This window comes from Salvelinus fontinalis, chromosome 6, assembly GCF_029448725.1.
Source record: "Salvelinus fontinalis isolate EN_2023a chromosome 6, ASM2944872v1, whole genome shotgun sequence".
Lineage (NCBI taxonomy): Eukaryota > Metazoa > Chordata > Actinopteri > Salmoniformes > Salmonidae > Salvelinus > Salvelinus fontinalis.
The window spans coordinates 18,232,036-18,259,674 of NC_074670.1; the positions used below are offsets into that span (position 1 = coordinate 18,232,036).

A 27,639-nucleotide genomic window follows, 5' to 3' on the forward strand; every position below is an offset into this window, starting at 1 on the left:
TGGTGTACGGCGTACGAGAGAGCAGACAGCCAATCCGCTCAAGCCTTGTTAACATGTTGGAACAATAACACAACTTGTTTCCTCAAGAGATAACGGCTTCAGTTTTCGGTGAGTTATTTTGTAATTATCTGACTTTGTTTTTTTATGGATGGAATGTGACTTCAGCCAGGACAACATTTCAGGGACTGATTTATGTTTTCACGGAGTCTCAACGGGGGGAGACATCCAACGTATACATCGAATCGGCAGCCGCCATTACACCACCGAAGAAGTGAATGCCACCCTTCTTCGTCGTTTTTACAAAGCACATAAAATATCTTTAGAGCGACTACTGGCAGATAGTGGTGAATTAGTTTAGCTAACCTGACAACTGACTTGTACTGATAAAGCTCAAACAGTTTTAAGGTGATATTAATCGTGGTAATATAGCATAACGTTGCTTGCATTGTTTGTTCGCGGAAATGCTAGCTAGCAGCTAACGTTAGCTGGCTGTCAGTCAATACATAATAGGCTAATGTTATTTATCTTCCTACAAACATGCAGCTAACCAGTAACGTTAGTTGGTTAAGCTAGTTAAACCCAATCTAAACTTCCCAGTGCCACCAGCGAGTCAGCCGCCCTATAACAAGATAGCAAACAGCTAAATTGCTGACCTCCGGGATTTGTCTGGATCACCTTTGGCATTAATTTGGCGCCATTCACTAACTTGTACTGTAAATGCACAAGTTAGTGTGAACGTATTGCAATGTGCAGTACTTTAATGTCAGTACACAATTCCACTAAATGGTATTAGCTGTTTGTCGTATTGTGTTGCATGTTATTCTCTAGTTCTGTTGGGGAAATTATAAGGCTGTATAGTAGCCTACAATCATGACCTAATCACGTACCATTGTGAAATATATTATTATTGCCAGAAGATACTCTACCATTACACTTGTTTACACAGCTGCACTGGGGTCAGAACGCAATCATGGTTACATTAAGACACTGTGGAGCCAGCACACGTTATGGGTCGGAAAACGTACCTCAATGCAGGGATGGGATATGCTACTTTACTCCAAATTTTACATTTATTCACACTGCTCCATCGAGAAGATAGGAATTATGTTAGTTTTCCAGGAAAACAGTCCCTTTCGTGCTCATGCTAGATAGCAGTAGTCACCGCAGCCATTATGGAATGGCATGTCCACTGAATGACACTGCCATTCCAAATTGGCTGCGGTGGCTACTGCTAGCTAGCATGAGGACGAAAAGGGCAGTAGTGTATTTTTCTATTAACCCATCCACCCTCTTCGGGGGACAAAAATATAATTTTTTGTTTTTACTGCTTTTGTTACATATACACACATTCTCTACCTTTAGGAGCACCAAGCGTGAACAAAATAACAATTACCTACTGCCATTTTGTCTGAAAGTTCAACTCTCCTGTCTGACCAAAGCCCAGGCACACATGAAGATACTAATTTCCATCAGTAGAGGGCAATGTTTACAACATGACGTCAATCAAACCTTTTTACATCGTTCCCATTTTAAATGAGGACTTGCAAGCATTTATACATTGGGTAATGCAACACATTCTCAATCGGTCTACAATTAAATATTATGATATTTGGATGCATCAGCTCTGTACGGTGGGGGGATAGGGTACATTTAGGTTATGTTAATAACATATTAGTTAGGCTATATTGAAGGCTAATAATTGACTGCATGTGTTGCTTGCAGACATAAAACAGACCACCCAACCTGAATTGAATATAATCAGTAATGCACTGTTTTGGTCTAGATCTCCTCTCTCTCCCTGTGGCAGGTATGGCGATGGATAGTGCCGCTGTGTACATGTGCTTCCCCTGCTACCAAGAGTTTGACACCCTGGAGGAGGTGCTGGCCCACCAGCTGACCTGCACCACAGAGAACGTGGGGAGTGGGGCCCCCACCCCCGTCTCCATCCCCTTCCTACAGACTCAGGTAATAGTGGAAGCTTCAAACTCCATGGACATTTAAACTAAATAGGCTAGGTCTAGAACATTGATAAAAAATAACTTTTTATTAAACGTCTCTCATCTTTTGCACATCTAGGCTAAATGGTTCAGGATAAAAGCGTCTGCTAAATGGCATATATTATTGTTATATTACACTTTATTAATGCAGTAGTGTATTCATTTCATAGTGTTGCCATTGTTGTGCTCAATGCTTCCCATGTGAATTGGAGAGCCTTGTGAGGCTGAAGCGTAATTCAGAGTCCACACGCGCAGAGCCGTGATAGTCCAGCGGTCCGTCTGTGGGGGAGGCACAACCCGACCGTGCTCCTTCAAAATTCCCAACCAATGCGGCTCCAGTTTGAATGTGGTGATGGTTGAAAAATAGCTTGAGAATTCAAAAATGAAAGCCAACGGTCCAATAGTCTAGAACACTGCTGTGCAGACGCGTACATGTTTTGGACTCTGATAAGCACTGTAGCCTACAAAACTGCACTGCATTCTACCAAGTACAAAAGGAATTAGATCCTTTGTTAAGACATGCATAACTAGGAATTTTCAGTTCACTGAGACGTATTCCTTTGACATACAGTTCATCCAAATGTTCTACTGCGTTAAGTGGCAGTTCTACAAAGAAGTCCTACAGAATATCTGCATGTTTGAAAGTTCATGAGAGTGAGAACATTCCATTCCATTTTCTTTGAGTCATAATAGGAAATTAGATGACCAGCACTGTCCTTGTTTTTTGTTTATTTTGGGGGGATAAAAATAGACAATACAATATTCAAGTTGGGCAAGAACACATATTTCAAAAACCACCGTACACAAACAAACAAATAATATACATAAAATACAAATATGACAGATGACATTACTTTCTACATCAAATATTGAATTATAATATTCCAATGTACAGATACTTTTTCTGTTACTATGTAATTTGAGGGAGTGACACTGTCCTTGTTCTCACTGTATCGCTACCTCGTAATGACAGCTACAGTATGCTCGGAGGTTTAAAACGGTGAGCCGTCGACCGTGAGGGACGTTTACCAGCGTCGCTCTCCGAAACGTGTCCCCAGCTTCCCATGGTGACGGTCTCCTCAAGCTCAGAACCATAAAGCGTGATGTCATGAGTGACAGGTAGATTGCATCTTGAGTTGCCAGTGGGGAGAGAAAAGGAGCGTGAAAGATGAATCAGTCAGCTCCACCCCTCTTCCTGATGGATGGCTCATTGGCCTCCTCACAGATGAATCAGCTGTGGAAACACTAAAAACCTAAGTGCCTTATGGCATTCTGGCCCCTGCTCTGCCGTCAGCTGCCTTATTACTACCATTCAGACCTCATTAGCTAGATTATCAGAATTTCTGTATAACATTAAAGGCGACATTGCTATAAAACTGGGTGTTTACATTTCTAATGAAGGTAGGCTGCTATTATACCAAACGGTTTTTAACTTGACTTGTTCAGATCCAGAGAACTAGAATGCCATGGAAGAGGCCTAGTAGGAAGTTAGAAGCTTTGCTTTTTAGCATTACAAAGGAAGATGGAAAAGGTAGAACCACTTTGTAATATGTATTTAATGACATTCCTATTACCCATCTTGCTTACCAAGAGAGAAAAAATTAAGTGTTATTAAAAATAAACTTCAGCAAAGAGGTGGGCTCCCTCAGTTACTTTAATTACATGTTGACCCATGTGTAATATTTTAGTGCATTTCCCGAGTTGAAGTCCAGTTTTGGAGTCGGTAATTAAATCAATTCATTATATGGTATATACCTCTCTACACACTAGCCAGGCTGACTGACCAAACAGGCCTATGGGCCCTGGTCAAAAGTAGAGAACTATAAGGAAGAGGATGCTATCTGGGATGTAGACACAGTTTCCTGTCTCAAGTCCTTCTAGGAGACGGGATGTAGACACAGTTTCCTGTCTCAAGTCCTTCTAGGAGACGGGATGTAGACACAGTTTCCTGTCTCTAGTCCTTCTAGGAGACGGGATGTAGACACAGTTTCCTGTCTCAAGTCCTTCTAGGAGACGGGATGTAGACACAGTTTCCTGTCTCAAGTCCTTCTAGGAGACGGGATGTAGACACAGTTTCCTGTCTCAAGTCCTTCTAGGAGAACGTGACTCAACCACCAGCGTCACATTGAAAATGCTCTCTCATCAAGAACATATTAATACACACATACATGACACTATTTCAAGAGCTCCGGGCGGTCCGCAGTAATTGTTTTTGCCATGTTGGATAAGAACAGTGTCAGCGGCAGTTCAAGTTACATAGTCCGGTTTTATAACTCAGCTTCCTTACTGAGCTAAAACGCTGAGTTGTGCGTACTTACTATGAAACGTAATAAATCAGCCATGACTGAAATGTATTGTAATAGTGATTTAGTTTGTTTGCGGAATCAAAACAAGCAACCAAAAAATATTTACTAAGACTATGGAGATTTAAATATATCCATAATAGGAGTCTGTTTCTACATACGATACTTAATGTTTCTGCATTTCTCAATTCTAACAATGACTCCAACAAATTGCCATAAGCAGAAACAAGCTGGTAGTACTCAGTCTAGGCTACTAATAACAGAATGAGCCACAGTGGTGCCTCTGCTTGAATGAAGACACTCCTGAAGGAACACATCATTAACCTTGATGGTTCTTATCATCCTAATGGATCAACGAGCAGTTCTCAAACGCCACGGACTGACCCTCTGAACTCAACTGATAGGCCTGTGATATTTATCATCACCCTGCCCCTCAGTCCTTCCCCTCCCCTCAGAGAAACCCTCCCTCCCCGGCTCTGTTGATCTAAAGACTGCTCTGTCTGCTCTCATTGACCCCTCTGTCCTCTGAATACTCTATTACTATATTCCTCTATTGTCATCCCTCATCTGCCTGACAAAAACACTGTTCCTGTTTCAATTGACTATGGACTTTTTCAACAACAAAAATATTGTCACACACCACGTAGGTCCAGAGAAATGTGTTCTTTTACAGGGTCAGCCATAGTAGTATGGCAACCAAATTAGTCTTTTTACCTTGTCGGCTCAGGTATTCAAACCAGCGACATTTCTGTTACTGGCCCAACCCTATAACTGCTAAGATACCTGGTTGTCTGTGATGGTATTGCTATCCAGTACTGCCATGGAAACGAGTTCTTTCAATTTGACACCAAAACATATTGACGTTTTCGTTCACTCATTGTTGTCCAGACTGGTCAGCTTCTGTTTTGTCTTCTTTTCTCACATTCTCTTTTTCTTTCTCTCTCTCCAGCAACAGGTGTATACCGAGCCCATTGCTCCATCGCCTGCCCCTCAGACCAAGGCCAGTTTCTCGTCTCTGCTGCTCAGCTCTGGTGCACCAGGTCTGGCCATGGCTAGCCCAAAGAAGCCCTCCTCAGGAGACACGCCTAAGATCCTGTACCAGTGTGGCGACTGTGACGCCCTGTTCCACTCTCTGATCCTTTGGCAGCAGCACCGCAAACATGGTCAGTGTCTGCAGACCAAGGCAGGACCCACCCAACCACAACCAGGACCAGAAGAGACTGGCTCTGAATATGGATCAGAACTGGCCCCAGAGGGAGGGGGGAAGCAGGGTCAGGCTGAAGTGGAGGTGGACTTGGGTCCAGATGAACTGTATGAACCAAACTCACCGGATGACCAAGAAGGAGGAGGGGGCAGAGGAACAGGTAGAGGGAGAGGAAGGGGTAGAGGGAGAGGAAGGGGTAGAGGGAAAGGAAGGGGTAGAGGGAGAGTAAGGACTCAGGAGAGGGCACAACAAACCCAGCAACAGCAGGATGTAGTGAAGTCTGAGCTGCCAGCAGAGAAAGAGGAGGATGGGATGAGTGCAGAGGACACATCAGCCAACCTGGATCACACGTATCTGCCAAACACCACCAACAGAGGGCAGGAAGGAGGAGAGGAAGAAACAGAAACAGAGAGCGTAGGGGAATCCAATGGATCTAAAGCCTCTGAGATCCAGGCTCAGGCAGCTCATTCATCTACAGAGGCCCAGTCTGCAGCAGACAGCCAGTCCATCCCCGACCCCGCTCCCTCCCAGGACCCCCAAGACCCCGCTCCCTCCCAGGACCCCCCAGACCGCGCTCCCTCCCAGGACCCCCCAGACCCCGCTCTCTCCCAGGACCCCCCAGACCCCGCTCTCTCCCAGGACCCCCCAGACCCCGTTCCCTCCCAGGACCCCCCAGCCGATAACCCTGGGGAGGAGCAGACGTCTTACTACTACAGGATGAAGGCAGCCAAGAAGCTCAAGCCCCCGTCCAGCCTGCTGTGTGTGGACTGTGGCTCCAGCTTTGGCATGGTGTCTGAGCTGGTGACCCACCGTAAGGCCCAGCATGGCCTCAAGGAAGCCCTGCACCACTGCACCGTGTGTGGGGAGAGCTTCCTCAACACCACCCTCTTCCTCTACCACCGCAAGCAGCACAAGGAGAAAGGCAAGGAGGGGGTCACACAAACCCAGGCCCAGGGAGGACAGATGCAGGATGCAGATTACCAGTATTACAAAATAGTAACACTGCAGCAAGAGGTGGTGGAAGAGATGGTGGAAGAGTCTAAAGAGGAGACTGTGGGGGTGGTTGATTCCCAGAACAATGGAACTGAGGAGCAGAACCAGGATGGAACCCCCTCTACTTCCACTGTCTCTACCTCTGCTCTGGTTCAGGTGCCCAAGGTGGTCCAGGGCCAGAGTTTCCTGTGTGCCCAGTGTGGAGCCAGCTTCAGTAAAGAGCCAGAGCTCAGTGCCCACCGTAGGGACAAGCACGGCCTGAACGAGCCCCTCCACCACTGTTCCCAGTGTAACCAGAGCTTCATGAACACCACACAGTACCTTTACCACCGACGCCAGCACCGTGGGGAACCAGGGACTGGGGCAGGAGCAGCCGCGGCCCCCCAGGGAAGCCCCCGCGCCCCCAAGAGGATGCTGTCCCCCCCTGCCGCCTCGTCCAGTGCTGCATCAGGCTCACCGGCAAAAATACCTGCTATCAGGATACGCAGCATCAACTATCTCAAAGGTAGGTTCAACCCAATGGCAGCTGGGTTCAACCCAATGGCAGCTGGGTTCAACCCAATGGCAGCTGGGTTCAACTCAATGGGAAGACTTAACTCTGCTGTAAGGGTGCCTGGAATCATAACTGATTCCAATCCATACTGAATATTGCTAAGTTTCACTATTGTTTAAGGTTATTTTGACAGAACGTCGCTAGTTTCTGACCATGCTCTCTCCTCATTGGGCAGAGAACAAAGACCAAGGTAAAGAGGTGAATCCAGTCATCCTTAAGGAAGAGCAGGATGAGAAGACTGTAGTGGGGGAACAACCAGACACCAACCTCCCTCCTCCAGCCAAGCTGATGCAGGACTGGTCACGCACCCCTCTCCCCCACGTCTGCCCCCACTGTGGCCAGACCTTCACACGCAGGGGGTTCCTCCGCGCTCACGTCTTCAGCCACACCGGAGAGAAGCTCTTCACCTGCAAGGTACTGCTAGACTGGACATGTGTTTTATTGAAAATGCTGTGAAATATTGATGTTAATGACTGAAACTAGTTGTGTATCAACAAGTAGCAGGAGTTAGTTAGGAGTAGCTTCCTATTATATACTTAATGTTTATTTTTCTGTTTAATCTATGTGACAATCTTAGTGCTCTTGTGCTATGTGAAATAGCTATGTTGTACTGGGCTTCCGTCAATCAAATTCATCCTCGTTCTTCTTCTTGGTTAATTCAGGTGTGTCAGAAGTCGTTTGCGTCCTCTCCCAACCTGCTGCGCCACAGCCTGACCCACATGGGCACCAAACCTTTCCCCTGCTCCGTGTGTGGCAAGCGCTTCTCCCAGCCGGGCGTCTTGAAGAGGCACGGCCTCACCCACAGCCAGCCCAAATCCCGCCGCCGCAGGTCCCGATGGAAGGTCAGGCACGGGGGGAGTCACTGCACCCTATAGTACACTATTCCCTATGTGGCGCACTACTTTTGACCAGGGCCCCCATCGGGCTCGGGTCCCCATCGGGCTCGGGTCCCCATCGGGCTCTGGTCCCCATCGGGCTCTGGTCCCCATCGGGCTCGGGTCCCCATCGGGCTCGGGTCCCCATCGGGCTCGGGTCCCCATCGGGCTCGGGTCCCCATCGGGCTCGGGTCCCCATCGGGCTCTGGTCAAAAGTAGTTCAATATGTAGGGAATGCGGAGGCATTTGGGACACAGCCCTGGATTACCTGATTGTTTTTAGAATGTCTTACAATCCCCTGAGAACATCTCTGAACACACCACAGACAGTCCTGGAGAGCCACAGTGTGGACAGGGTTTTGCTCCAGCCCAATCGGGTGTGTTGATGCTGGGCTGGAACAAATATCTTTACACACTGAGGCTCTCTAGGATCGGAGAAATTCAGGAATGCTATTTGTCTCTACGTTAACATTGAGACAGGCTGTTAGTTGTCTCCCCTGATGTTGTGCTGTGTCAATGACATCCCTGCAGAAGAGGACACCAGAGGGGGAGGATGGAGAAAGCCAGCTGTTCGCCTGTCCCAACTGCACTGCTCGCTTCCAGACTGACCAACAGCTGCAGGAGCACAGGTACGGGTGTGACTGGGCTGGGACTCAATTAAATGTGCAGGTTGAAATCAACCCCAAAGGCCTGTTTCACAGAACACAGGGGACGCATTTCAATGTGTAAGTTACCTTGATTGGACCCTGCTTGTTTTACAGGGAGAAACAAACACACGACGGTACTGTATTTACAGTGACAGTAGAGCATAAGACTGGACTGAGAACAGGAGATGTGCTACACATAACCCAAACACAGGCCAGACCCTGTTCCTACACAGGCCGGACCCTGTTCCTACACAGGCCGGACCCTGTTCCTACACAGGCCGGACCCAGTTCCTACACAGGCCGGGCCCAGTTCCTACACAGGCCGGGCCCAGTTCCTACACAGGCCGGACCCAGTTCCTACACAGGCCGGACCCAGTTCCTACACACAGGACCCACAGGCCGGACCCTGTTCCTACACAGGCCGGACCCTGTTCCTACACAGTGAGGGGATTTAGACAGAGTTGTTAACATAGAGACAGAGATGCCTCAGTGCCCTTGAGCCCTCGCCAGCGATGATTGACAGGCGGGCGGCGGTAAATTAAGATAACAATAAAGGGTAGGACGAGAAAGCGATGGAGACAGACAGGCTGAGGAACTAGAGGTGGGGGATGCGGGGAGGGAGGAGGTGAGGCAGGAGAAATGATCCGGGGATCAATAGGAGGGCGTGATCATGGAGTGAATGGAACGTTACCCTTGAACTGCATGTCAATGTGTAGTTGGGGCGAAGCAGGAAGTCCCAGCGTCTCTGCCGGGTACAGTCCGTATCTCTACACCCCCTCTCATTAGCGAACACTGCGGGGTGTGAAGAGACAACCTGGACTGAAGCTTTAATTCTCAGGGTCATCTTGGCCTAAAATATTGATTCCTATTGTCAGCCCTGTGCAGAGGGATGACCGGCCAGACAGTTTATATAGGGCTGTAAGTGGTCCACAGCACACACTATGTTTACCATCTAATATTAAACGATGGGGTTAAGTACTTTACAAATCCACTATCATCAGTCATGAATTATACGTAGAACACAATGCATTTTTCAGCAGTTCATAATCATTATTTCTTTATCTGGCCTGATGCCCACACAGACCATCTAGAACAGTGTGACGAACATTATCGTTGCCAAGGCCATTGACTCAGCTGCTTGTAATGCATTGGCTAGTGGCGAGCACTAAAACACCTGCTAGCCAGGGATGATTAGTGGAATCTGAGGGTTTTAATGCTGGGCTAGAATAAAACCTTGACACTGCAGGACTGTAGTTAAGAGTTGAATACCTCCACTGCTGAAGCAATGTGTTTAGGTGAACTCTTCCACCAACCTGATATCCACTACTGCAGTTTCCCAACCCTGGTCCTCCAGTACCCCCAACATTTTTATTTGTTTATTTTTATTGTAACCCTGGACAAACACACCTGATTCAACTTGTCAACTAATCATCAAGCCTTCAAAGAGTTGAATAAGGTGTGTTTGTCAAGGGCTACAACGAAGCTGTGTACTGTTGGGGGTACTGGAGGACCAGGGCTGGGAAACACTGCAGTAGTGATCAAACACAACACTGATCCAGCCAGTTAAATACATCCCAGGGGTTGTCCTTCCTCTCCTCCCCCCGGGCTATATCCTGCCATTATGGAACGGATAAACATAGGCTCTCATATCTCATCACACACTGAAACCACCCGTTTATCTGCAGCCATTGTATTATATGACACACCTAATGACTCCGTATTGAACCTTAAAAGGCTTAACAACACGGTTAAGCACTCAGGTCTGGAGGTAATCCTAATACTGTGACACTAAGGTGATAGCCAGCATGTGGTTGTGTGTGTTATTCCTCCTCTGTGTGGATGAGGATTACAGTGGGCCCTTGAAGCGTGGCTTACATGCATCTACAAATGACACACTGCAGTGTTATTAGTACCAGTGAGCTGCTGCCCATAGTGTTGATGATGGTGGTGCTCCTTTTGTCCCTTTTCCTCACAGCTTTATTTCTTTCTCAGCTTCCAAGAAAAACATATTGCTCATTGCAGTACTGTATTAAAGCCCTCGTCTTTTATAGCTTTTTGTTTTTATCCCTCTCATTTTTGCTCTGAAAAAACCCCCAAAACATTTGTATTATTTTTCTGTAGTAATTTATTCAGAAGTGTATTATTAACATTAGTTGTTGTTTACACTTCTTTTCCTTTTCTCTTCCGTTCATTGTGTTCTGTCCATCAGACTGCTCCACACCAGTCACCCATTCCCCTGCTCTGTCTGTGGAGAGGCCTTCAAACGCAGGAAGGAGCTGGACCTGCACTCCCTCATTCACCAAGGTAGTTCCTCCCCTCTCCTCTCAGCTGCCCTGTGTGTCTGATAAGCACTGGGTGAGAAAGAGAGACCAGTGCCTGTATCCATAAAGCGTCTGAGTAGGAGTGCTGATCTAGGATCAGTTTTGCCTTTTAGATCATAATGAATTAGATTATAAGGACAGTAGTGATTGTAATACCGAGGCAGAGATTGTCGAGCGTAGGTCTTTCAGAGCATGCAGTTGCATGGTTTGCTAACTATCTGTCTGATAGAACTCAGTGCACTCAATTTGATTGGCTCATGTCTGTTAAATTGTCTGTCTGTAATGGTGTACCCCAGGGCTCTGTACTTGGTCCCCACGTATTCACTATTTTATATAAATAATTTAGACAGAAATGTGCAAAATGCACAACTTCACTTTTATGCTGATGATACTGTTATTTATTGTTGTCATCTCACACAAAGCTTTCCAGAACTTGCAAACTGCTTTTTATACTGTTCAACATACCTTGTGTCAATTGAAGATTATCCTCAATACTGACATAACTAAACTAATGGTGTTTTCTAAAGCAAGAATTATTACTACCTATTACTACCTGTCAGGGCAATGAGATTAAGACTGTAACCTCATAAATATCTTGGAATTGTAATTGATAACGGCCTCTCTTTTAAATTTCATATTCAACAATTTACAAGAAAATCTAAGCTGAAGTTGGGATTTTATTTTAGGAATAAGGCCTGTTTTTCTTTTGAAGCCAGAAGGAGGCTAGTATCAGCTACATTTATGCCTTTACTAGACTATGGGGAAATTTTATATATGAATGCTTCCGCTCAGTGTTTGAGATCAATTGACACCCTTTACCATGGAGCATTGAGATTTATTTTAAACTGCAAAACCCTTTGTCACCACTGCACTTTATATACCAGGGTTGGCTGGCCTTCTCTAGTCACTCGTAGGCTCAGTCACTGGTATACTTTTATTTACAAAGCTATTTTGGGTTTACTACCATTTTATTTGGCCATTTTTATTGTTCAGAAATGTGGTGAGTACTCTCCGTTCGCAGGACTTTATCCTGCTAACTGTTCCAAATGTCCAAACTGAATTTGGTAAAAGGGCTTTTATGTACTTTGCGCCATTGGGTTGGAACGCCTTACAAAATACTTTTAAACTGGAAGAACTTGTCCCGATTGGTGTTTTTAAATCATTGCTGAATGATTTTGAGGCTGATTCCCTAACCTGTCAATGTTTTTATTTTGCTGTTTTATGATTTTTTTTTACTAGATTATCTGTAGTCTTTCATGTTGTCTGTCTGTAATTGTGTAATGACTTGGTGCTGCCTATCTTGGCCAGGACGCTCTTGAAAAAGAGATTTATAATCTCAATGAGGCCTTCATGGTTAAATAAAGGTTAAATCAAATAAATCAAATATGTAGTGTGCACTAGTGTATGTGTGGGCCGTGAATTAGTGAAGCTGCTAATGATGGAGCTGATTTCCATGTTAAGTATGCAGAAGTAATCCTTGCGCCTTAGTAGTAATTAGGGGTTTAATGGTTCACCAAACCCATGCAGTTTTGGGGTCACCATTCGGAAGGAAAATGAGATGCCATTCACAATTCACAAGATGCCATTCACAATGTTCCTTGCATTGTCTATTGTGACCAGATTGTTATGTTGGGCCTCAAGTTTCCACTCAGATGCTGCGTTTGTAACCATGTAGGAGGTGGGACTTCGCCAGATGTGAAGTCGTAAATACCAGTTGGATGCGTTCATGTGAGTTGAACTCGTTGAGAAACGCGGATTGGCTAATGGCCAACAAGCTGTGTCAACCATAAACTAAAAGTAGAGCTATAATGCTTGTAAACAAATTATAGTTTAAAAAAAACACACAATAGTTTGCTTTTTATAAATAAAGTTTTGTTGTTGCATTTAACTGCCGAAAATGCTGTTATAGAGGTCATTTCCTATAGTAGGTGACGTCAGAGGTCACCATGGTGGGAGAAGTGGATGCTCAGGATAATAGACCAGTTTCCCACTAGTAATTACCTGTTTGAGTGCCGTTCAAGTGGATTATTCCCAGTTGTATGTCACTTCCCACTTGGTTATGAACACACCATGTCATTGCCTCCTTCAGTGCCAGATGTGGACTGTAATAAAGGGGTCGTGTCTGTAGCACCGTACATCTCCCACTCCGGGGTAATGTGATGGGCTGTCACTATAAGCGCAATACGGTGCATTGGCCAATTCATTGAAATCTTCGACTTTGGTTTGCCCATGTAGAGCGGGTACTACCTGTTTGTTGAAATGGGTGCAACAGCGAAGTTTGTAACGTGACTTGAGCACTTTCACAAGGTGCTAAAAAGCCCTATTCTAAACTACCGGGAATGGGCACATACCCGCTGTTCTAAACCAGACTGTAAAAAGTATAAACATAGCCTACTTATCGCTCTTGTAATTTATTTGGCTTGTTCAGAATCAGCTGCCAAGGGCTACTTGAATGCAGAGGGAAGACGATGTTGTGTAGTTTCTTTGCGTTTCCATCTTACTCTGGTATACTGGGGCCCACTGGTGGTGTTGCTGTAAATGTGTCAACATAATTGAAGTGTTGTTAGCTACATAGGCTATTCTCGTTGAGCGTGGCGACTTAGTGCTACCGTTTTATCCACAACTCTATCCATCACCCCTGTAATCCACTGGGAAGCCTAAATGTTCCCAAACTGGGGATTTAAAAGATGATGGAGGATCCTCCAATTCTGGTCTATCGAATTGACCCCACCAATTAATGGGTCAAAATATCTGCTGATCTTAATCAGGTCTGGCGTCAAGTCAACATGGCTGCCGCTGACAGCATCGGTGCAGTGGGGTCAGAGATAAGTGCACCTCAGAGAGAGAGAGAGAGAGAGAGAGAGAGAGAGAGAGAGATGTGATTGGTTGGAATTGATCCATTGATTATTAGTTAATGCTCTATTGATGGAGAGGATCCTTATTAAATGTTTCAACGGAGGGCTCCTCAGGGGAGGCTGGTGAACGCTCTAGCCGAGAGGGAGGATTCCGCTGGGTTGGAGTTGCCGTGGTAACTGTAGATGCCGGCGGCTAAGATGGGGAAATATCAAAGCTCAGCATCTTCTCTCGTTTTCTCTCCTCTTCTTTTGCTCCTTTAGCTTCACAGAAGCAGACAGAGAGCCTGAGTGTGTTTACCAATATCCAGACTGTCAACAGTAGTGCATGTGTCTGTGTGTCTATAAATAAGTTACCTTAAGCCACATACTGTAGCCTATACTGAGTGATGACAATACAGATAGAATACCCTGTAACCCAGTGTGAACCCAGTGTGTGTTTTGGTGGGTAGTGACAGGAGGGGCCTGTGACCAGGGCCTGTGACTGTCTAAATACCCACTCAATCCATACATCCCTGTCCTTTCCATGTTTAGTGTATTTCAATTGATTTCATGTACACTCTCGAAACACTGTTTGGAATGTGATAAACACAAACCAGTAAGTAATTAACTCATTCTGCCCACCCCATCTCCCCAGATAAGGAGCCAGTGTTGTGCCCCCACTGTTCCTCCCAGTTCTTGAACCAGTCAGTGTTGGACATCCATCTGCAGCGCTGTACCAGCTCAGTGGAGGACAAGACTGTGGGCCGTGGCCGTGGACAGGGACGGGGACGCTCCATGGGACAGGTACACTGGCCGCCTACTCTATACTAGTTATTCCTTATATAAATGGCTACTGTAATAGAAGAATACCTTATAAACTCAGCAAAAAAAGAAACGTCCCTTTTTCAGGACTGTCTTTCAACGATAATTCGTAAAAATCCAAATAACTTCACAGATCTTCATTGTAAAGGGTTTAAACACTGTTTCCCATGCTTGTTCAATGAACCATAAACAATTAATGAACATGCACCTGTGGAACGGTCATGAAGACACTAACAGCTTACAGACGGTAGGCAATTAAGGTCACAGTTATGAAAACTTAGGACACTAAAGAGGCCTTTCTACTGACTCTGAAAAACACCAAAAGAAAGATGCCCACGGTCCCTGCTCATCTGTGTGAACGTGCCTTAGGCATGCTGCAAGGAGGCATGAGGACTACAGATGTGGCCAGGGCAATAAATTGCAATGTCTGTACTGTGAGACGCCTAAGACAGCGCTACAGGGAGACAGGACAGACAGTTGATCGTCCTCGCAGTGGCAGACCACGTGTAACAACACCTGCACAGGATCGGTACATCCGAACATCACACCTGCGGGACAGGTACCGGATGGCAACCACAACTGCTCGAGTTACACCAGGAACGCACAATCCCTCCATCAGTGCTCAGACTGTCCGCAATAGGCTGAGAGAGGCTGGACTGAGGGCTTGTAGGCAAATAGTGCTGTTTACTGACGAGTCGCGGTTTTGTCTCACCAGGGGTGATGGTCGGATTCGCGTTTATCGTCGAAGGAATGAGCGTTACACCGAGGCCTGTATTCTGGAGCGGGATCGATTTGGAGGTGGAGGGTCCGTCATGGTCTGGGGCGGTGTGTCACAGCATCATTGGACTGAGCTTGTTGTCTTTGCAGGCAGTCTCAACACTGTGCGTTACAGGGAAGACATCCTCCTCCCTCATGTGGTAACCTTCCTGCAGGCTCATCCTGACATGGCCCTCGGGCATGACAATGCCACCAGCCATTCTGCTCATTCTGTGTGTGATTTCCTGCAAGACAGGAATGTCCGTGTTCTGCCATGACCAGCGAAGAGCCCAGATCTCAATACCATTGAGCACGTCTGGGACCTGTTGGATCGGAGGGTGAGGGCTAGGGCCATTCCCCCCAGAAATGTCCGGGAACGTGCAGGTGCCTTGGTGGAAGAGTGGGGTAACACTTCACAGCAAGAACTGGCAAATCTGGTGCAGTTCACGAAGAGGAGATGCAGTGCAGTACTTAATGCAGCTGGTGGCCACACCAGATACTGACTGATACTTTTGATTGAATCTGATGTTCATACAAATATTTACACATGTTAAATTTGCTGAAAATAAACGCTGTCGACAGTGAGAGGACGTTTATTTTTTTGCTGAGTTTATATATGGCTACTGTAATAGTATAATACCTTATATACAGTGAGGGGAAAAAGTATTTGATCCCCTGCTGATTTTGTACGTTTGCCCACTGACAAAGAAATGATCAGTCTATAATTTTAATGGTAGGTTTATTTGAACAGTGAGAGACAGAATAACAACAACAAAATCCAGGATGTCAAAAATGTTCTAAATTGATTTGCATTTTAATGAGGGAAATATGTATTTGACCCCTCTGCAAAACATGACTTGGTATTTGGAACCAAGTAATATCATCAACTATGTGTAGTTAACTAGTGATTATGTGAAGATTGTTTTTTATAAGATAAGCTTAATGCTAGCTAGCAACTTACCCTGGCTCCTTGCTGCACTCGTGTAACAGGTGGTCAGCCTGCCACGCAGTTTCCTCGTGGAATGAAATTTAATCGGCCATGATCGGCATCCAAAAATGACGATTACCTATTGTTATGAAAACTTGAAATCGGCCCTAATTATTCGGCCATGCCGATTGTAATCGGTCGACCTCTAATATATATGGCTACTGTAATAGTAGGATCCTACTCTACTCTAGTTGTACCTTACATGGCTACTGGAATAGTATCATAGATTTAGCCGGTGGTAACTTGTAGAATAGACTCCGGCTGGAATGTGGTTTTAACCTGTCAGCATTCAGGATAAGACCCATCGGTTGTATAATTGAAGCAATAAGGTGTCTTATTGCTATTATAAACTGGTTACCAATGTAATTAGAGCAGTAAAAATAAATGTTTATTAAATTAATTGGTGATCCTAACTGACCTTAGACAGGGAATTTTTAATACAATTAAATGTTAGGAATTGTGAAACTTATTTTAAATGTATTTGGCTAAACGTAAGTAAACTTCCGACTTCAACTGTATGCATACTTCCGACTTCAACTGTGTATGTATGTATGCATTTCTGTGTGTGTGTGTGTGTGTGTGTGTGTGTGTGTGTGTATTTATATATATATATATATATATACAGTGGGGAGAACAAGTATTTGATGCACTGCCGATTTTGCAGGTTTTCCTACTTACAAAGCATGTAGAGGTCTGTAATTTTTATCATAGGTACACTTCAACTGTGAGAGACGGAATCTAAAACAAAAATCCAGAGAATCACATTGTATGATTTTTAAGTAATTAATATGCATTTTATTGCATGACATAAGTATTTGATCACCTACCAACCAGTAAGAATTCCAGCTCTCACAGACCTGTTAGGTTTTCTTTAAGAAGCCCTCCTGTTCTCCACTCATTACCTGTATTAACTGCACCTGTTTGAACTCGTTACCTGTATAAAAGACACCTGTCCACACACTCAATCAAACAGACTCCAACCTCTCCACAATGGCCAAGACCAGAGAGCTGTGTAAGGACATCAGGTATAAAATTGTAGACCTGCACAAGGCTGGGATGGGCTACAGGACAATAGGCAAGCAGCTTGGTGAGAAGGCAACAACTGTTGGCGCAATTATTAGAAAATGGAAGAAGTTCAAGATGACGGTCAATCACCTTCGGTCTGGGGCTCCATGCAAGATCTCACCTCGTGGGGCATCAATGATCATGAGGAAGGTGAGGGATCAGCCCAGAACTACACGGCAGGACCTGGTCAATGACCTGAAGAGAGCCGGGACCACAGTCTCAAAGAAAACCATTAGTAACACACTACGCCGTCATGGATTAAAATCCTGCAGTGCACGCAAGGTCCCCCTGCTCAAGCCAGCGCATGTCCAGGCCCGTCTGAAGTTTGCCAATGACCATCTGGATGATCCAGGGGAGGAATGGGTCATGTGGTCTGATGAGACAAAAATATAACTTTTTGGTCTAAACTCCACTCACTGTGTTTGGAGGAAGAAGAAGGATGAGTACAACCCCAATTGCATTTTATGCAATAAAATGCAAATGAATTACTTAAAAATCATACAATGTGATTTTCTGGATTTTTAGATTCCGTCTCTCACAGTTGAAGTGTACCTATGATAACAATTACAGACCTCTACATGCTTTGATAGTAGGAAAACCTGCAAAATCGACAGTGTGTCAAATAGTTGTTCTCCCCACTGTATATAAATATCCTGTTACGCTTGTCGTGGTTGGAAGAAGAGGAGGACCAATGCGCAGCGTGGGAAGTGTCCATATTGTTTTAATACGAATAATGGACACTGAACAACAATAAAACAACAAACGAACACTCCTGTACGGTGAAACAAAACACAGAACAGAAAATAATCACCCACAAAACACAATGAAAAATAGGCTACCTAAATATGGCTCCCAATCAGCGACAACGACTGACACCTGCCTCTGATTGAGAACCATACTAGGCCCAACACATAAATCTACCAACAGAACAAAACATAGAAAAACAACATAGAATGCCCACCCCAACTCACGCCCTGACCAAACTAAAATAAAGACATAACAAAGGAACTAAGGTCAGAACGTGACATATCCAGTCAATAAAAAAACAAGTGCAATTTAAGATGAATTTATTGAAACTGTAATATCATCAGGTTATATTATATTGTGGAACACAATCTTCAAAAAGGTAGTAACCTCAGCAATGTGGTGCTTGCTTGAAGAAGCCTATGGCTGTGCAATGGCATAGCCTAGTTTTGTTAATTTAGCAGACAAGACGCTCTTATCACAGTCAAGACACCTATTTTATAGAAAAAAAACATTATGTAATATAACAGAATAATATATAACAGAATAGTGAGCAGTTATTCTCAGTGATAATTTGAAACGGTTACATTTTGAAACGGGTACATTCAAGTTGAAACCAAAATCTGTCTTCTTTTTGATATACAGACGTTGGATTTTGTGTATTATGCCTGTTCCTTTGAATTTTCTAAATTGATTAACAATACTACATTGAACACTGCATGGGGATGAGTTATGTCCAGGACATCTGTTTGGTGAGGAGGCCTATACTTAATGAGTTTGATGAAAATACGGTGCCCACACACAGTTAGGGCCTACATAAAGCTGTCCCAACAGCAGAGCTTTCTTTTCAACACCATGGAGTGACTCCTTACCAATCTTTATCAGATGAGCCTTGTCTGGCAGTGAAACAGTTCATTCAGCCTCATTTATCATTGACTGCCTTTTAAAAAAAACATAGCTGATATTACTGACTTCTTAAACAAATGTGTTTTCTACTCTCAATTGAGATGTACAAACTATGGCATAAGGGAATGATGAGCGCATAAGAGGCAATCCATAATTTAGATTAAGACATTAAATGAGCGAGCTAAGACTGACATAGTCAATATAACACCTATTTGTTCAGCACTTTTGAAATGTATAGTGACAGAATTAAGAACTTGGGCCGTTCTTACAGTATTCTAGCTGTACACCAAGTCAGAACCGTAGCATAAATAAAGGGGGCATATAAGCTGACGATCATATCAATTCAAACTTTTTTTTGTCACATGCGCCGAATAAAACGTGTAGACCTTACCGTAAAATGCTTACTTACAAGCCCTTAACCAACAGTGCAGTTCAAGAAAGAGTTAAGAAAATGTTTACCAAATAAACTAAAGTAAAAAAAATAATAAAAAGTAACACAATAAAATAACAGTAACGAGGCTATATACAGGGGTTACCATTACCGAGTCAATGTGCGGGGGTACAGGTTAGTCGAGGTAATTTGTACATGTAGGTAGGGGTGAAGTGACTATGCATAGATAATAAACAGGGAGTAGCAGCAGTGTAAAAAACAAATGGGGGGGTGTCAATGTAAATAATCCGGTGGCCATTTGATTAATTGTTCAGCACTCTTATGGCTTGGGGTTCAAAGCTGTTAAGGAGCCTATTGGTCCTAGACTTGACGCTCCGGTACCGCTTGCCGTGCGGTTGCAGAGAAAACAGTCTATGACTTGGGTGAGTGGAGTTTTTGACAATTTATTTTAGCTTTCCTCTGACACTACCTAGTATATAGCTCCTGGATGGCAGGAAACTTGGTCCCAGTGATGTACTGGGCCGTATGCACTACCCTCTGTAGCGCCTTACGGTCAGATACCGAGCAGTTACCATACCAGGCGGTGATGCAACCGGTCAGGATGCTCTCGGTGGTGCAGCTGTATAACTTTTTGACCATCTGGGGACCCATGCCAAAGCTTTTCAGTCTCCTGAGAGGGGAAAGGTGATGTCGTGCCCTCTTCACGACTGTCTTGGTGTGTTTGGACCATGATAGTTCGTTGGTGATGTGAACAACAAGGAACTTGAAACTCTCGACTCGCTCCACTACAGCCCCGTCGATGTTAATGGGGTGCCTGTTCGGCCCGCCTTTTCCTGTAGCTCACAATCAGCTCCTTTGTCTTGATCATATTGAGGGAGAGGTTGTTCTTCTGGCACCACACTGCCAGGCCTCTGACCTCCTCCCTATAGGCTGTCTCATCGTTGTATTTCGTCAGCAAACTTAATGACGGTGTTGGAGTCGTGTTTGGCCACACAGTAATGGGTGAACAGGGAGTACAGGAGGGGACTAAGCACACACCCCTGAGGGGCCCCAGTGTTGAGGATCAGCGTAGAGAATGTGTTGTTGCCTACCCTTACCACCTGGTGGCGGCCCGCCAGGAAGTCCAGGATCCAGTTGTATAGGGAGGTGTTTAGTCCCAGGGTCCTTAGCTTAGTGATGAGCTTTGTGGGCACTATGGTGTTGAACGCTGAGCTGTAGTCAATGAACAGCATTCTCACATAGGTGTTCCTTTTGTCCAGGTGGGAAAGGGCAGTGTGGAGTGTGATTGAGATTGTGTCATCTGTGGATCTGTTGGGGTGGTATGTGAATTGGAGTGGGTCTAGGGTATCCGGGAGGATGCTGTTGATGTGAGCCATGACCAGCCTATTTAAAGCACTTTATGGCTACCGACGTGAGTGCTATGGGGCGGTAATCATTTAGGCAGGTTACCTTCGCTTTCTTGGGCACAGGGACTATGGTGGTCTGCTTGAAACATGTAGGTATTACAGACTCAGTCAGGGAGTGGTTGAAAATGTCCGTGAAGACACTTGCCAGTTGGTACGCGCATGCTTTGAGTACACGCCCTGGTAATCCGTCTGGCCCTGTGGTTTTGTGAATGTTGACCTGTTTAAAGGTCTTGCACACATCTGCTACCGAGAGCATTATCACACAGTCGTCCAGAACAGCTGGTGCTCTCATGCACGCTTCAGTGTTGCTTGCCTCGAAGCAAGCATAAAAGGCATTTAGCTTGTCTGGTAGGCTCGCGTCACTGGGCAGCTCGCGGCTGGGTTTCCCTTTGTAGTCCGTAATAGTTTTCAAGCCCTGCCGATGAAAGCTCTTACAATATTCGATGATGACATTTCAATACCAAGTCAGAACATTAGGCAACGTTATGAGGGTGAAAGGGACTAAATTATTAGGGTGAGGCATATGGGATACCAACAGCTTACTACACAGCATACACTTAGTATTACTTTCTTAGCTTCAGTATACATATCTCCCAGGCATATTACATCATATATGCAGCAGCATGCAAGAGATTTTTGGACTCCGTTGTGCTGTGCTCACTTGAATAGGAAGGTGGCATGGCGATCCTTCTTGTGGGCAAGTTTTGTCATGAAACTTTGTCATCAAAGTCTGGCATTCTCTGGATTAATGGTGCTTTCAAGACAACTGGGAACAAGGTTGAATCATGACGTCAATGATCTTCAGGTCGGAGCTCTAGAAGGAAGAAGCCCAAGTTCCCGACTTGGAATTCCGATTTGGTTGACCGTTCAAAACGCATTTTCCCAGTCGGAGCACATTTTTTTCAGAGTTCCCAATTGTCTTGAACTCATGAAGTCTGAGATTTCCCAGTTCCGTTCAAAGCGGCAGAAGTCACGCTGGCTTAACAGCATGGTCAATTTTTCCAACCTTTTCTGGCTTATAGTGTTGCGTGTGAATGTTTATCCTTTTAAGCTTGGGAAAGAGACCCTTAAACTCAGACTTGGACCACACACCCTCTCCACGGAATAGCCTGCAGGGGAAGCAAAATAGGGATTGCTTTGCAACGCTTGCAGTTAGCCACTGATTCCGTCCAAACCACTCATTGTTGAATTTGTGATTTCCAACTTGTTGTGTAATGTTTACGTCCAATGGCCGATGACACCGATACGTTTTATCTATAATTTCTCTTCATATGACAATGATTGAATTAGATTTGCCATTAAATGGTTGACGTGATTGATGACGATAACTGCTTGTCTAGCTTGTTAAGCTTGCTAAGATTTTGAAAGTATGATGTTGACATGATCAGTCATATAACGTGATTTGACGTAATTTTATCTGTGGCCAATGACTTTGAGCCTTGGATGGGTACTTTTTAATGTAAATCTACGGCAGCACCCAAGGGGGCTTGATCTTTCAAGCCCTCCCTGTAGATTTTGCCTTGACGTGGTGTCCCCATGAGTGACAGAACACTGAGCCAATCACGGTGCAACTGGAGAAGAGTACCGACCCCTAGGCTCTGTATTTTCCGCCAGCTGCCCCTCCAACACATAAAGCACTGTGTTAGGCTGAAACACCTGCATTTTGGAGCTGCATTACTCAAGAAAGTAAATAAGAGACCATGTTTGTATGTGGCTTTATTAACTCATTTTTTTAAATGTAATTTAAAAGTGATTTTACTTTGTTTTGCAAACTGATATGTGACACGTGTTAATGCAAACATAACATGCAAAACAGGCAACAAAAAACAAACCAATTTATTTGTATAGCTCAACAGGCTCTGCCCCACCTGCCCTGAATGACGGGTCGCCACTGTGCAAATGCACATGTACACATAGAACAGTCAAAGCAAATTGACGTTGTTTCAAGACAAAAGTTTGACCAAATAGTTTTACAGTATTTGAAAAAATATTGATCTTTGGTTAAAGATGGCGTTTTGACATCAATTATTCATGCCCAGCCCTAGTTCAGTCTGCTTTCCACCAGACACTGGGAGATTCATTCATCTTTCAGCACGACAGTAACCTTAAAACACAAGGTCAAATCTACAATGGAGTTGCTTACCAAGAAGTGAATATTCCTGAGTGGCTGAGTTAGTTTTGACTTAAATCTGTTTCAAGATATATGGCAAAACCTGAAAATGGTTGTCTAGCAATGATCAACAACCAACTTGACAGAGCTTGAATAATTTTTGAAAAGAATAATGGGCAAATGCTGCACAATCCAAGTGTGGAAAGGTCTTCGAGACTTACCCAGAAAGAGTCACAGCTGTAATCGCTGCCAAAGGTGATTCTAACATGTATTGACTCAGGGTGTTGAATACTTATCTAATCAAGATATATTCGTTTTTCATATTATTATTATTATTATTATTTTTTTTTACAAATGTTCAAATGTTTCTTCCACTTTGACAGAGTATTTAGTGTAGATCGTTGACAAAAAAATGCAATTATATCCATTTTAATTCCACTTTGTAACACAACAAAATGTGGAAAAAGTCAACGGGTGTGAATATGTGAAGGCACTGTATAGACATAGATACTGTAATAGTAGGATCTTACTCTACAGATACTGTACCTTATAGACATGGATACTGTAATAGTAGAATCTTACTCTACAGATACTGTACCTTATAGACATGGATACTGTAATAGTAGAATCTTACTCTACAGATACTGTACCTTATAGACATGGATACTGTAATAGTAGAATCTTACTCTACAGATACTGTACCTTATAGACATGGATACTGTAATAGTAGAATCTTACTCTACAGATACTGTACCTTATAGACATGGATACTGTAATAGTAGAATCTTACTCTACAGATACTGTACCTTATAGACATGGATACTGTAATAGTAGAATCTTACTCTACAGATACTGTACCTTATAGACATGGATACTGTAATAGTAGAATCTTACTCTACAGATACTGTACCTTATAGACATGGATACTGTAATAGTAGAATCTTACTCTACAGAGACTGTACCTTATAGACATAGATACTGTAATAGTAGAATCTTACTCTACAGAGACTGTACCTTATAGACATAGATACTGTAATAGTAGAATCTTACTCTACAGAGACTGTACCTTATAGACATGGATACTGTAATAGTAGAATCTTACTCTACAGAGACTGTACCTTATAGACATAGATACTGTAATAGTAGAATCTTACTCTACAGAGACTGTACCTTATAGACATGGATACTGTAATAGTAGAATCTTACTCTACAGATACTGTACCTTATAGACATGGATACTGTAATAGTAGAATCTTACTCTACAGATACTGTACCTTATAGACATGGATACTGTAATAGTAGAATCTTACTCTACAGATACTGTACCTTATAGACATGGATACTGTAATAGTAGGATCCTTTCATCTATGCTTCACTAGTTATTCCCAATACATGTGTCCCTCCCTCTCTCCGGCCTTCCAGGTGGAGTGTGATATGTGTGGTCATTGCTGTATGACCCAGGAGGGTCTGGACCTCCATCGGCTGTCCCATACGGGTCAGACCCCCCTGCGCTGCCCTCTGTCCCCCTGCAGACGGCGCTTCGCCTCCAGCTCGGCCCTGGGGGAGCACATTGTGGCCCACTGCCAGGGGACTCTGGGGAAGGGCCGCGGCTCCAAGAGGTTCCACTGCCAGATCTGTGGGAAGGACTTTGCCTACACCTCCACCTTCAACGTCCACATGAGGATCCACACCGATGAGAGGCCCTTCGAGGTAAGGGGGTGGGGAGGTGGAGATGATTGATTGTTTGTGTGTGTGCGTGGTGGCTTATCTACTGTGCACGACTGACGTTCGTTATGGTGTGTCTTGTTCTGAAGTGATTTAAAACACAGTCTACTACAAGGGATCAATTAGATTGTCACATTTTTTAGCAGAAGCAGAAAAGGCCGTCTGGACAAGACTTTGGTCGTGGTTCTGCCTGTGGTTACTTTTATTATTGTTTCATTCACTTCTCACTTCCCCCCTGCTGCTCCCCCAATGGACATTCACCCTGCCCCACCCCCAAATGGAAATGTATCATTGTTCCAGTTGTAAATATGTATACTAATACTAATAAACTCATCTAATCATCTCATCTAAAAAATACAAGCTGTGGTTGTGGTCACCCCAGTGTATTATGCCCGCTGGTGTCCTCCCTCCCTCTACACTTCCTATGATTAATGAGTGGGGCTGAGTTAGAACCTGCCATCTCCCCTCTGTGTTACTATTCTGGGACCCAGCACCACTGGGCACTGCCCGGAAAGGCAGGAAGGCCCTAAACACAGGAGCAACCGGCCTCTCTGCTCACTGTGGCACAATCTGTGGCAGAACAGCCCCAGGCTTCTATAGTTCAATAACAATGTAATCAAAGCTGTAAAGGTATTGGTGAGAATGTCCCTGCCGATTCCCTCTGGTTCTACTAATGGTAGGCGTTGTCTCTGTGGTCATTCAGTCTGGCAGACAGGCAGGTAACACTGCTGTGTGGAAAAGATGAATGTCCTTCAGTAGTAGTGCAGCTCTGTTCTGTCAGCTTCTTTTTTTCTGTTCTGTCCCCTGTGTCCCTCTTTCTGTTCTTTATCTCTACCTACCATTGTCCTCTGCCCTCCCTAGATCTCTCTCGCTCTCTTTCTTCTCACACATTGTTTTTCTACCCCTCCTATTCTTCTGCCTCTTCAGCCAGAAGTGCTGTGTCTACAAATTTGGAGAAGTGTTTCAGAAAATATTTTTTCATAAGTTTTCAAGATATGAAATCTATGAATTTTAATATCCGCTCTTCTCCTCTTGTCCTTGTTCTCTCGTTATGTTTTCCAATCCTACCCATCCTTCTCCCCTCCACTCTTCTTCCTCCTCTTCAACTTCTCCTCCCTCTTTCTTCCCGTTCACTCTCTGCCTCTCTTCACTCTCTCCTCTTCCCCTTTCTGCACTCTTTCCCCTCCTCCCACTCTCTGCCCTGTCTCTCCCCCACATGTCTCTCTTCTCCTCCCCTCCCCCACTCTCTGCCCTGTCTCTCCCCCACATGTCTCTCACCTCCTCCCCTCCCCCACTCTCTGCCCTGTCTCTCCCCCACATGTCTCTCTCCTCCTCCCCTCCCCCACTCTCTGCCCTGTCTCTCCCCCACATGTCTCTCTCCTCCTCCCCTCCCCCACTCTCTGCCCTGTCTCTCCCCCACATGTCTCTCTTCTCCTCCCCTCCCCCACTCTCTGCCCTGTCTCTCCCCCACATGTCTCTCTCCTCCCCTCCCCCACTCTCTGCCCTGTCTCTCCCCCACATGTCTCTCTTCTCCTCCCCTCCCCCACTCTCTGCCCTGTCTCTCCCCCACATGTCTCTCTCCTCCTCCCCTCCCCCACTCTCTGCCCTGTCTCTCCCCTACATGTCTCTCTTCTCCTCCCCTCCCCCACTCTCTGCCCTGTCTCTCCCCCACATGTCTCTCTCCTCCTCCCCTCCCCCACTCTCTGCCCTGTCTCTCCCCCACATGTCTCTCTTCTCCTCCCCTCCCCCACTCTCTGCCCTGTCTCTCCCCCACATGTCTCTCTCCTCCTCCCCTCCTCCCACCACTCTCTGCCCTGTCTCTCCCCCACATGTCCCCTCCTCCTCCTCTCTCAGTGTTCTACATGTGGGAAGCGTTTCCGCCAGCTGCCCCACCTCAAGGACCATGAGCGTATCCACAGCGGCCTGCGGCCCTTCTGCTGCTGGGTGTGTGGTAAAGCCTTCAGTGTGGCCGGCCGTCTTACTGAGCACGCCCGCATCCACAGCGGAGAGACGCCCTACACCTGCCACCACTGCCCCTCAGCCTTCCGCTCACGCTCCAACCTCGACAAACACATCCGTCTCCACGACGACGGAACGGGTGGAACCACGGCCAACGATGCAGAGGCGGATGGGGCGAGGGTGCTCTTGTCTACAGGGACGGGGTCAGGTGGCGAGGGGGAGTCGGCGGTGCAGACCATTCTGCTGGTTCAGGCGGATGGAACCACAGAGGGGGTGATGGTGCCGGCTGTGCCCGTCTCAGAGCACTCCTCTGGGGCTATGTTCTCTGGGCAGGCTGGGTCCTCCCAGGTGGTGTTCTTGGGTGGTCAGGCCATCTCTGTCCCCTCCCTGTCAGCCATCATGGAGGGACATGAGATCCCCTCAGTCACTGTGGTAGAGGGACAGGATGTACCACACACCATAGAGTTCATCCTAGAGGAGACCATCTCATAGAGGAGACTGTAGAGGAGGAAGAGGGTAGAAAGGAGAGGGTTTGTGATAGAATGTATTAGAGACTGAGACAGAGTTAGACTGAAAGATGGTAGGATTTTCAGTTAGTAAAGGTGAAATAAAAAATAAATAAATAGTGTTGAGTTAAATCAAGATGTATAGTTTTTGCTGTTTCTTCAGTGCCGGGGCTATTCTTGTTAAATGGTCCGAAATATTGTTTCATTTACTTGAATGATCTACATATATGAATTGATTTTGACAGAGTTTAGTGAAGGACCGGATGTGTGGCCCTTAAGCTTTGAGAGGTGCTTCTTAGTTTGGAAGAGCAGAATTGATTTTAAATGTTGAAATCGTACAGCGAAGCCAGTGAAGCAGTTGTATGGTAAAGCATTTATCCTGTTTACAATGAGAAGTTGAATGAAAAGCTGATTGTAAAAGTGTTCCCAGAGTGTGTACCGTCAATATTATTTAGAGTGAGTTTTAGCAGGGTTGGACTTGAGTCGCCCATAAAATGTCCTCTGTTTTCTTTTTAATAAAAGGCTTCAGCTTTCA

General features: G+C 45.1%; 1 protein-coding gene across 2 annotated transcripts; it reads left to right on the top strand.

Annotated features, from left to right (window-relative positions):
* On the top strand, positions 1-27,639 carry LOC129857245 (zinc finger protein 850-like). Of its 2 annotated transcripts, none has more exons than XM_055925295.1 (10): positions 1-108; positions 1,784-1,965; positions 5,250-7,002; positions 7,226-7,464; positions 7,713-7,892; positions 8,456-8,553; positions 10,781-10,875; positions 14,382-14,530; positions 24,337-24,624; positions 26,494-27,639. In XM_055925295.1, the coding sequence occupies exons 2-10, from the start codon at positions 1,810-1,812 to the stop codon at positions 27,088-27,090; spliced, it is 3,555 nt and encodes a 1,184-aa protein (XP_055781270.1). In that variant the 5' UTR covers positions 1-108; positions 1,784-1,809; the 3' UTR covers positions 27,091-27,639. The 2 variants fall into 2 exon arrangements, with proteins under 2 accessions (XP_055781270.1, XP_055781271.1); XM_055925296.1 differs by having other exon boundaries at positions 2-108; positions 1,808-1,965.